This window comes from Pisolithus orientalis (genome assembly GCF_024613125.1).
Source record: "Pisolithus orientalis strain OTSU chromosome Unknown F5J12scaffold_32, whole genome shotgun sequence".
In the NCBI taxonomy this organism is placed as follows: Eukaryota; Fungi; Basidiomycota; class Agaricomycetes; order Boletales; family Pisolithaceae; genus Pisolithus; species Pisolithus orientalis.
Window position 1 is genome coordinate 242965 of NW_026260813.1, and position 12493 is coordinate 255457.

A 12493-nucleotide genomic window follows, 5' to 3' on the forward strand; every position below is an offset into this window, starting at 1 on the left:
GTAAAGGATGACGCGAACTGGGGGCCACGATCTGAAATTACCGATTCCGGTAGTCCGAACCGGGCGTAAACGAAGCGATGGAACAGCTTCGCCAATCCTTCGGAGTCTATTGACTTGTGGCAAGGTACGAACAGGGCAGCCTTGGACAGCCCTTGATCGACAACCGTGAGAATCGAATCGAACTTTTCATCTCCGGAAACGGGAAGATCCGTAATAAAGTCCATCGAGATTTGTTGAAACGGGAGTACCGCAACGGTCGTTTCATGAGGCGTAACCGGCGGTCTAGGCGGATGAGTCACCACCTTACTCCCTTGACATACCGGGCATCCCGCGACATAGGACTTGATGTCCTTTCCCATACCTTCCCACCATACTTCTTTACGCATTTTAGCCATCATTGCCTTCTGACCTGGGTGTCCGGACGACTCCAAGTCATGATAGGTCTTCATACAATGGCGGCGGTTTTCGGGGGGAATGTAGAGACGAGTAGTCCCGTAACGCTGAGTACCGTCGGGATGCGTGGTAACGTTGTCCTTGTTTATGGGCGACTCTTTTTTTGCGTTTTTCTTTATTTCGTTGTATAAATCGGCCGACACAGCGAAAACCCCTCGGGCTCCTTTGGCTATCTCCTCAGATGGGCGAGCCGGGGCGTCCTTCTTCTCCTTTGTAGTATCCTCAGACGGGCGAGAATAAGGTTTCGCTTGCTTCTTCGACCTCTCGATACGAGCCGGGAGTCGATTTATATACATTCTGCGGTTTATTTTTCGTTGTTTCGTAAGTTTCGTGATGGAAAAAGAAGGGGAAACGAGTCGGACTGGGGTGTCCACCCCCTCCTCAAGCCAAAGGTTCGGGGGGAGAACCGTGGCCACGGGGGCAGGCTCGGCAGACTCGTTTTTGCGGGAAAGAGTGTCGGCTGGCACCTGAAGCCGGCCAGCTTGCCAAGAGAAGCGAATGGGGTACGATTGAACCGTGGAGGCCCACCGGGCTTGCCGCGGAGTGAGTTGCTGCGGCTCCCGGTAGTACTCCAGGTTTTTGTGATCTGTAAAAACGACCGTGGGTTCGACCGGAGAAAGTAGGTACGGTTGAAAAGCCTTGAGAGCGCGAACTACCGCGAGCATTTCCAAGTCGTAGACCTGGTACCGCTGTTCAGCTCCTACCAAAGACTGCGAAAGGTAGGAGCACGGGTGCCATTCGCCATCCGTCCCTTTTTGGGCAAGGACGGCACCTGTGCCAAGTTTAGAGGCATCGGTGAAAAGCGCGAAGGGCTTGGAAAAGTCGGGTATTAGGAGGACCGGAGCGGAGCATAACAAAGCCTTTAATTTCTGGAAGGCCTCATCACGTTCCGGCGTCCACGAATAGGAAACCCCTTTCTTCGTAAGATCATGAAGGGGGCGGGCGACGCTTGAAAAGGACGGGATAAACTTGCGATAGAAGTTGCAGAAGCCTAGGAATCTTCGAAGCCCGGTTAAGTTTTCTGGGGCTTCCCAGGTACCGATCGCATCCGTCTTCGTCGGCGAAGTCTCGATACGACCTTTCCCAATAATCATTCCCAAGAACTCGATTTCCTCAGCCTCGAAGACGCATTTGTTAATCTTCAGGCGAAGTCCTTCTTTCTGGCAAATTTCCAGGAACTCTCGCACACGAGTGCGAAGTTCCTCTCGCGTCTTTCCATGGATAGCGACGTCGTCCATGTATCCTACTTGTTTTCCTCGTTGGCTTGCAAAGGTACGGTCCATATATCTCTGGAAAGACGGAGGTGAGTTGCACTGCCCAAAGAACATTACCGTCGGTTCAAAGAGCCCGCGAGGGGTTATGAAAGCCCCTTTCCACTCATCTCCTTCTTTTACCCGTAGATTTGTGAACCCCCACCGAATATCGAACTTGGCGTAAAAGCGAGACTCCACCAATTCATCAAACAAAGCTTGCGCATTTGGTAGCGGATGCGCATCCTGGATGGTAAACGAGTTGAGGTATCGGTAGTCTTGGATTAACCTCTTCTTTCCATCCTTCTTTGCGACGAAGAATACCGGAGCTGCTTGGGGCGAAGTTGAGGGTCGGATCTTTTTACATTTCAGGTTTTCTTCGAGGAACTCATCTAGAACCTTTAGTTCGTCAGGTGACATGGGATATACCGCTGCCTTTTTAGGTTTGAAATCTTCTCGTAACCTGATTTCGTGGTCCAAACCAGGTCGGTGAACGGGCAGAGGGATATCTTCTTCGGAGAAAACCTTTGCGAAGTCTTCGTACTCCCGAGGGAGTTTCACTTCTTCTTTTGTCGAAGCCAAGGCGGCTTCCAATTCGGTGGAGAGGGTAGTCTTGTTTATACTTACCTCTTCCCCTTTTATTGATCCATCGTCATTGAACTTTACCGCTGATCCTGAGTACCAGGGCCATTCTTTCCTAATGGAAAGGTCAGTCTCTCTGGTGGGTACGTACCCATCATCCCAACACAAGATCTTGTTGTCTTCCCAATTTATACGCGGTTGGAATTTTCGGAGGAAAGGCATCCCAAGTAGGATATGCTCTTTTCCGATCAACGGTCCCACGTAACACTTGACGCGAACGATCCGGTTTTTGATGAGGAATCGTACCGACACTTTCCGGGTTACCCATTCCACGTCCTTTCCAGTAAAGGAGGTCGTCTTGAACCGGGTCTTCACCCTATACGTCGGGATCTTCAGTTTTTGTACTATTCGCTCCGAGATGAGCGAAACCTCTGCACCCGAGTCGATGCAGACCATTACTCCTGTGTTATAATCCGTTAACCACACCCGCCCTAGAGGAGAACCAATTCGCATAGTTGACTCGTCATCTAGGGTGGTAGTACAAATAGCGGACAATACAGATGCGGGACCTTCCTTAGGAGTTTCAGAGGTCCCCGTTAAAAATCCTCTTTTCGCAACCCGTGAGCTTTTAACTCGTCAGCCGTTGCCAGACGATCTCCCGCATACGCCATTCTCTTTCCATCTTCTGAAAGAACAACTCGTATGCCTGGGAGGCTCTTGCTCTTGGAGGATTGACAATCACGTTTGTAGTGGCCTTTCTTTCCACATTCGTAACAAGTGACGTCAGCGTTTGATTGGCGTACGTTTCGCCTTCGTTTATCGACGTCCATCGCGTCAGGATCTCGGTGGTTTCCTCGGAAATGAATGAACTTTCGTTCATACCGGGATTCCTTGCCTTCTAGGATATGTTTGGTAGCGATTGCGGTTCTTGCTTCTCCCGCGCACTGGATCCACTCGATTACCGTGGTAGGGGCGCGTCCAGAATTCAAGATCCAATCTCGATATTCCTTATTAAGGCCTTTTCCAAAGAAGATCCCCGCTTCACGTGATTCTTCTTTCAACTGGGCTTTGTTAACAAGTCCGGTAAATTCAGCAATATACGCCTCGAGTTCTCGTTTTCCTTGTGCGATGTCGGAGAGCCGCAAGATTGCGAGGGCGGTCTGATCACCAGATTCGAAGGTAGCTTTGAGACGCTCAACGAACCGCTGGAAGGTGTCGGTGTACCAGATGGTTCCGTCGAGAAGCTTGTTTTCGTTCTGATAATTTTCTGCGAAAGTAACCGCGGCTCCTTTTGTCATGTACGTGAGCGCAAAAGAGATCTTGAGAGACTCCGTGGTGTATACGTGCTTGTTTAGGTTCAAATAACCTTCGACCTGCGTAAGCCAAGTTTGAAGCCCGTTGTGGCTTCCATCGTATTCTCCGGGACGCCCGACATTAAACTCCCTACCTCCGTTGGGTGGGCGGACATCATACGAGTCATCGCCGGCATCGGCTGGGGCCTTACCCTTACTGGACCCACCAATGGGGCCCTCTGGGGGAATTACCTTTCCGAAATTTCTGGCGTACCATGCTCGTAGAGCCGAGTCCGTAGGCGTACCTGTTGGGAAGGGATCACTCGACTGTCCAGTACCGGCAACCTTGTGCCAGTCCTCGGCCAAAGAGTGCATCTGTCTTTCCAACCTTTCCCTCAGCTCCTCTTCGGAGTATACCTTCGGTGGCATCTCAGGGGCTGATTCTCCGTGACCGATCGTCATGGACATTTCCGGTTGCGCTTCTTCTTTGAGGACTGATCCGAGAGAAGTATCAGACTTCCGATCGTCTTCTTCTTCTGAACTAAGCGCAATCTCCGATTCCCTAAAACGGGACAGATAAGACAACCTAGGATTACTTGCTGTGCCCGACGGCCCAAGTCTTCCTAGCGGGATTGGTGGTAAGGGCGGGTTCCTACCGAGTCCTTTTGGTAAACGCGGAGGGACTGGTGGTCTCGACCTTTCGGGATTTGACACTTTGACGGATAGTGACAACGACGGCTGAGGGAGGATTTATTTTCCGAAGAAAACCTGTCAGCAGAGAGGGGTTTGTGCGCGAGTGGCTTTACACGTAGGGAGCAACGAGCGCGTAGTGAGGAGACTCTAGGGAGGCGATCTATTAAAACCTAATGGTTGCCTGTAGAGCGGTGAATTTGATTTAGAGTGGCGGGATGCTTCTCAATTTTGTTATCGATTTGTTAGGTCGAGTTGAGAAGTAGGGTCGGGAGGAAGGCAAGTTAGTCTTTACGCGTAGGGAGACCAACGAGCCTTGTTTGACTGGTTTGTTGGTTTGTTGAAGTTCAGTAACCAGGGACGAGTAGACTTTCGCGAAGAGGTCGACGAGTCCCGAAAGCTGCGCGGAGTTTTTCGATTTTGTTATGCCCGAGCGCGGTGACTTCTTCAAATGGAATAGGCACGAAGCGCGCGAGGTGGGAGACTACGGGCCGAACTTGTCGTAACCCCTATGGCAGAGTTATCGCAATAATCCGACAGAGGTTCTGTCTGCTGGCGAGTCCCTAAGGTTGTTCGCGCGGAGAGAGAACGAGGATTGGAGCGAAGTAATTAGCTCTGTTGCAAGCTATCGAAAAACTGAGGATACAGGATAGAGTACGTCGGACTAAATACCCCTGAGTACGAGTACCCTACCAGTCGCGACAGACGCGTCGTGACGCGTATCCGCAGTAATCAACAAAGTAATCACTGAAATAAATAAGAGTCATCCGGAGTCAAAGATGTGGGTAGTCAAGGGGACGAAGGCTATACCGGCTGCGCAATCAATGCACAGCGAAGAGCCAGACTCCGGAACTATAGTACAACAATCAGGCAACATAAACGAGTCAAGGAAAAGGAAACGGGACATCTGCGCAATCTAAGAGCGGCGAACGTCACGGACGGATCACAAGTGATGAGTCTCGACAGGTATTGGAAATACCTGGACAGCGGGTGATCCGAGTTCTCCCTTCAGCATCCGTACTCCTAGGTACACGACCACGGCGAGAGACGCGACCAGGCACGTGACGCACGTGACTGCGAGAAGTCGAAAAAGGAAAGAGGAGGAACGAAAGCGTAACAGGGTATTTGAATGACCCTTCTGCACACTTGGCACTCTCACTAGAAATGTCAAGCTTGGTTTGACATATAATCAAAACTACTAGCTTACACTGTGCAATGAATGCTGGGAGATGAGCCAATCATGATTGTGTAAAAGCCTGCTTCATCTTCAAGCAACATTCATACAGATGGTATGTTGAATGTGGTGAGTATTTGGGTGTGGTCTGCCCCATGTGGCAGTGAATTCATGATGCCTTGAAGTGTTCCTGCAACCTGCCTTGCCTCATTCTCTGATTTACACTGGATTGCGACTGGCAATGATGATGTTGCATGACCACATGGGATCAATGGACTAGTGTCAATGCTTAAGTTTCAACAATACACTCACCTGGGAATGCATAACCCACCAATCATCTGAACTGTACACATGCACACTGCTGTGAGGGCCCCCAATAATGGCCCAATAGTGTTCAATGGTGGCCATGGGATTTGTAAATGACCACTCATCTGGGCTTGTGCTTTTATAGTGACTTGGAAATGAGGGGGGGTGTTCATGGAGCTTTGCCAGATATGGATCCATAGAAAGCAATCCACTTCCTGTAAAAGCCTGTAGTTAATACTATGTACTCGAGGCTAACAATATGTGCATCTGTCTACCAGTTTTGGCATTGAGGACTTGAGTGCATTTTTCAGAAAAATTCATGCTACACAGTTGCACATGTGGCAAGTCAAAACATTGGCAATCACTTTAGTATGACCAATCACAGCAGGAAAAGGCCTGTGAATCATAGGGCATGTGTGAGACATAGTCAGAACCTTGGGCAGTAAGATCTTAAGACCTGGCAGTGGTACAACCAGTACAATGTATGCACCAAGCACTAGACTGGTTGTCAAAATGTGAGCAAAAAAGATCATGATCATTGTACAGTTGTTAATGTGAATACCTTTGAACAAAATGTAATGTAGTGGTTTCTCTCCTACAGGTAGTCAATCATTAATCAAGATTTGGCTCCGAAGTAATTGTGTCGAGTTTTGATCCTACATGCAACTTACAGCTTTCACATCACATTTTTTTCTGGTTTTGTGTGCATATCACCCGCTGTTAATCACTGACTTGTAAACACAATTCTAATTCATTGTATACTAGCATGATTGAGGACCACACAAACACACACAGGCTTATTCTAAGATATTCCAAATTCAGTGATCAAGAGCTATGAGGTGATGACAACTTGGCATGGCTGCAACTAGTGACCTAGGTGGCCAGTACTGCCAAAACAAATGAATGAAACATACTACATTGTTGGACAACTATGTACCTGGATTCTGTCAGATCTCTCAGTGATGCAAGATGATGTTCACTGTATCTGCTTCCATGGCTGTGGTGAGATCTAATAGCAATTGGGGTGACCAGCACTGTAATGGCGATGGTGAGGATGTTGTGCACAGTCTGCCAGTGCTCCTGGGGGACCTGCACCACCTGGATGATGTTGAAGAACCACACAACACTAATGTATGTGCTCCCACTCTTATGTCCATATGCCACTCAGCTCTGATCCCCTGAATTAGCTTGTGACCATAATCAGCATAATCCATAATGCTAGCTGCTTCCTGACCAAAAGTAGGTATGGAAATGACTATTAGAGATTTGGACAGTGATTGAAAATCTGAGAACTCACTCCAAATTTATCTTTGTCTCCCTCCTCCATGTGCTTACTTGTTCCATGGCATGCCCTCATATTCACCACACTAAGGAAGCCAGACTGGAAGCCACTCGAGAAAGTCGCTGGCAGTACTATGCAAGGTGAGGACTCTTGAGTCCACAATGCTGTTCTACTCTTGTTGACAGATCAGTGTCCAGACATAGAGAGAGAATCTGTGCAAACCATAGTGTAGGATCCAAGTCAGTGTCTGCTGATGCCACTTCTAGTGTCGACAATAGTGATCTGTAAGTTGTGATTTATTAGAGGTGATACTTAGTTTCCCATTCATGTTGGCACCAATACAGTGAAGTTCTCATGTTAAGTACCAGTCTTGCTATGGTCAAAGATGCCAAGGATGAGCTGGTTGCATATGTACTGGCACCACAGTCATTCATTGAAGGCATTCTTGGGAAATATATTGATTCCATGCCAGATGACTCAGATGATGAACTTGCCACAAAGTCATCGACAGGCAACCTTAGCATCATAGAGGATGCTATTGCTACAGTCAAGAAAATTCACAGTAAGGTGCTCAAAGGCCAAGTGGCCATCTACAAGATGTGTGGTATCTGTCCAGAATGACATGCAAGTGAGCAGGTGTGCAGTGGGATCAGGGAACTAACTATTCTACTTGAGGATATTCTGTGCTTGGCAATGGAGGGGACCTTGACTTCGGCAGAAGCACATTTCCTGGGTGAACTTGCATATCAGAAGTACCAATAGCCATGATGCAATGTATAGACCATTTCCAAAATGCCATACATATTTTCTATCTAGTGTACTCGACTGCAGATTGTTACGAGATATCATGCTGCTCAACTCCGAGCTCTTTTGGGATTGCAGCCATTCATTCAGGTGGCTGCTGGCAGTGCTTGCTTTGTCCCAGTCCTTTGAAGATAACTAAGTAGGTTACACATGTATAGTAAAATGAATACTTACTGGGGGTTGCCATCATCAATGGACTGGGATTTGATGAGCTGCTCCATTACCCAACAAACATCTGCCACAGCTGCATTCCATAAACCATACTGTGCTGCCCTAGCTTTGATTTTGGATCCCCACCAGTGAAGTGCAGTGATATCACTGAGGAAACCATTCAAGCCAGGTTTGTTCAGTTCAGTCCACCCACCAGCCAGCATATGTGGTGCAGGAACAAACTCAGCAGTCTTGGGCATTGATCCCTTCCTCCAGGTGGGTTGCAATTCACACCACCAAGTCCAGAAGTCATTGGAAAATTTGTCAATATCAAGGATTGGGGGACATCCAGTACATGTGTGTGTGATCCACCAATGAATCACTTCAGGGTGATACTTGCTGCTTAAGGTATGTGCCACTCCTTTCCTATTTGAAAAATTTGATGATCCTTCGAGATGGAAGTAAACTTTGAGGAGGTTATGAAATTCTTCACCAAGATCAGGTAATTGAACATAGCTGAATGACATATGGAACCATTCAGGGCAAGAGTCTCGGGGCAGGTAGTTACTAAAGTTGATTAAAAAATAGATGGTTCAGCATGCTCACCTAAAGATAAAATTGGCGAAGCCTTGGACTCTTCTTCTTGATTGGTGGTAGAATTCAGCACCTCAGAAGAATGCTGCGGTGTTCTGGAAATCTGGGTATGCTCATTAGCATTGGCAGCACCGTTGGCTCATGCATTGGCATTTCTGGGGATTAGATCTTGGGGTGAGAGCTGGTGAGCATGCTGGTGAGGCATAGACAGATGCTCCTGTGCATCTTCATCATGAGGAGTGACAAGGGGTTTGGGTTGGCATTCCTGTCCATGGTCATTGGGGGGTGAAATGAGGTGATGTTCTTTTGGTAATGCCTTGGACCCTTCCTCAACAGAGTTCAATACAATGAGAGAACATTGGGGTATTCTGGAACTCTGGATATCCCCATCTGGATCAGCAGCACTGTCAACTTGCATGCTGGTATCACCAGTGGAGATAGTGGAATGTTCCTGGCTGCATGGTGGTGAGACTGGGTTTGGGGGTGAGGGCTGCTGGCATGGTGTGGACAGAGCATCTTCATCATGATGAGTGAGGGGACTTGGTTGGCATTCCTGTCTATGTTCATCAGGGGATAAAGTATGCTGACATTGTTGCATGCTGTCAGGTCCATCTGCTGTGTAAGATAGTGAATATGGAGTGTGTGTTTAATTTTACCATTGTCTTGGGGGTCTGCAGGAGTGCCAGATCTTCAGGACCTCACCCAGCAGGGAATGGTGGTGGTTCATGGAACTGTGTGCCTCAAATTCAGGCCAATGAACACATAATCTACCTTTTTGGTGGAAAATGGTAAAGGGGCACATTGCAAGCAGTGGAAGCCATTGTTGTGGTCCATACTGTCATCATCTTCTCTGCTGCCACTGCTGTCATTGTTACCAGATGATTCTGTAGAACTATTGGGGGGCTTCTTATTCAGTGTTGCCTTTTTGGGATTGTCTTCACCTTTGCTGATGTCTGAAGAATGGTTGGAAGAATCCATGGATTCACGTGTGTGCCCTCTAGACTTGCACCCACTGATCAGTGTTGCCTTTGTTGCTGCTTTGGGAGCATCTTTGACTTTGTCAGCACCTTCAGGGTTGTCATCAGGGAGTAGGGAAATCAACCTGTCAAATTCTGTGGGAAGTTTGCTTGCATCACATTCTTCTTGTGCTAGAGAGTGAGATGGTTGATGAAGTCAACTCTGGGCTGTGACATGTGTACAACTTACTGTAGCAAGTATCCAGATACTCATGGAAAAAATGAGTGACAGCTCAATATTTTGCTTTGTTGTAAGCCTGCCAATTGTGGGGCACTGAACTTTTGTCACCTCCTTCATGCATTCTGTATGGGTTGACTGAAAGTAACAGCGACAGTAATAAAAAAACTTATGATAAAACAGTGATGTTCCCATCCTTTTGAGGCTCTGGGCCACCAACAATGAGTGTGACATGCATGCCAAGGATTGCATGCATTCCACTAAGGAGTGGACCAGCAAATGATGGTAGCCTATTGATTGCACTGTAAAAGAAAATTCAGTTATCATAAGAGATCAAGAATCAAGAAATAAATGACATATGACTGTTGTGATACAGGATTGGTGGCAGATGGGTTACTGAGGTGCCATTCAACCTGTGAATGTGAAGTCCAAGTTTTTGACTTCAGCTTTGGTTAAGAGGTTCACATGATGTGAACTATCACATGCATCCACCTGAGGTATGCAACCATTGTCACCCAGTTACTGTGATCATCGAATGTCTGGCTCATCTGCAGGATCAACCTGCTCATTGTGCTTGCATGGCCTTACAATCAATCCTCTAGACCTGTAGAACCCCCTGCCTCCCCCCAGGACTCACAGGAAAGCTGCAGTATGGACAACAGAGGAGGAAGGCACATTACTGGATTTCTTGGCCTCTCATCTTTCACAGGCTGGCAATGGGAACTTTAAGAAGGCTATGTGGAATGCCACAGCAGCCCATATGGCTCATAATTATCCACCAGGTCCAGATAACAGTGATAAGACAGCTGAATCGTGTGAGTGGAAGTTCAATGCAGTAAGTCATTGTATCATTCTTTTTTTTGCCTTGCTAACAATTATCCAGCTTAAAAAATCCTACTATGCCATCACTGATCTTAAATTGGTGGCCTCTGGCTTTGCTTACAATGATGAGCATGGTGCAATGGTCTCACTGGACAATGCCAATCTTTGGGATTGGTATGTAAAGGTAATGTAGTTTTTTTCTTGTCAGATCATCCACTAACATCTAGTCAGGCACACAAAGACACAAAGCTGTTTTGCAATTCTGGGTTCCCCCACTTTGCCAGCATAGAGCTCCTTCTCCCCTCACATGGCTGAGGTTGGTTTATCTACTGGCCACACACCACTACTGCACCTTCTACAACCACAACCTCTGCCTTTGATACTCCTGCCTCTACTGCACCCCCTGCTGCTTTGACTATTCCTACCCCCCCTCCCTCCCTCTCCCTCCTCAACATGATGCATGCTCTCAATGCTCACCATCATGAGGACACACAGTCCATGGATCCAAACTTCATCCCCCCTTCCACACCATCAAGTTTTTTGTTGCATGTGTCAGCCAGGTCATCGTTGTCATCAGCCATCACCAGCATCAGTCGCAGAAAAAGGAAAGCCAAGTCCATTGTGATGTCCAAAGGTGGATTGAAGTGCTCTTGGCCCCCATCAGCCAAAGCACATGCTGAAGAAGATTGCAGTTCATTCATTGCCACCATCACCTCCAGGCTTGATAACTTCACACACATAATCACTGCCCCATTTCCCCCACCACCCATTACCAATCCCCTCATTGACGCTGCCATAGACTACATCAATAACATGCCACAGCTCTTGACAGATGATCGGATTGACATCAGCAACTACTTCCTCAGCACATCTCTGGATGAAGTGAATATTTTCCTCAAGCATCAGGAGCTGGTGAAGCAGATTTGGGTGCAGTGTCAGCTGATGAAGTACTGGGATGGGCAGAGATAGGTGTTTGTTTTTTTCTTTTTTTTTTTACAATATACAAATGTACCCCCCCCTTTATACAAATATGTACATAATAAAATGTACATGACTATGACTAGCTTCCTTTTGACAATGCAAGTTATTTTTCTACATGAGTGTGAAACAATTGTAAGAACATATATTTGTACACCATGAAATCTGAATGTTCAGGCTCAGAGAAGGCCCCTAATTGTAAGCTGGTGCTGATAGTCAATCCACATCTCCTCTGCAATGTTGTCATGCCTATTATCAGCCCTTCTCCTCTCTGCAGCATCTGCTGGTCCATCACCAAGGCTTCCAATACCATCACCCTCTCCTATGTCCATGGCAAGTTCAGGGTCAAAGAACTCTTCTGGATCATAGTACCATATGAAATTGTGGAGGGTACAGAGAGCAGCAAGTACTTGAGTTTGGGTGTGGATGCTATATTCAGGGGGAATTTGAAGAATCCTCCATCTGCATTTTATAACACCAAATATCCAATCAATGGCATTTCTAAGTCCAGCATGGTGAAGGTTGAATAACTCCTCTTGGTTTTGAGGTCTATAAAATAGAAGTTACAGGTACACTGAGCAGGATGGAATAGCAACTTACCTTAGTCCAGCCTGGCACCATTCTTTCAGATGGTAATGAACACCTTGATAGGGAACCAGAAGTGCATCACAGGTCCCAAACCCTGCATCTGCAAGAAGGTACTTCCCAGGTGGCATGTGCAAGTCATTCCTGTGTGCATCATGCCACATGGTTGCATCTGCAGTTGACCCATCAAAGCCAGTGAGGGCATATGTGAAGAAGTCAAAATCACAGATGAAGAGACAGTTTTGAGATAGGTAGCCCTTCCAGTTCCTCATGTAAGGCTGGTTCTCAGCAGCAGTGAATGCTTGAATATGAGTGCCATCAACTGCACCAATACAAT

General features: G+C 47.2%; 1 protein-coding gene across 1 annotated transcript; it reads right to left on the minus strand.

Moving 5' to 3' along the window:
- Positions 1 to 8003: 8003 nt before the first annotated feature.
- F5J12DRAFT_725106 (uncharacterized protein) lies at positions 8004 to 8510 on the minus strand (the record flags this gene model as incomplete). The annotated part of the gene is made up of 1 exon (XM_051741592.1): positions 8004 to 8510. One exon carries the CDS (start codon positions 8508 to 8510, stop codon positions 8004 to 8006), a length of 507 nt encoding a protein of 168 aa, XP_051597126.1.
- Positions 8511 to 12493: the final 3983 nt, after the last annotated feature.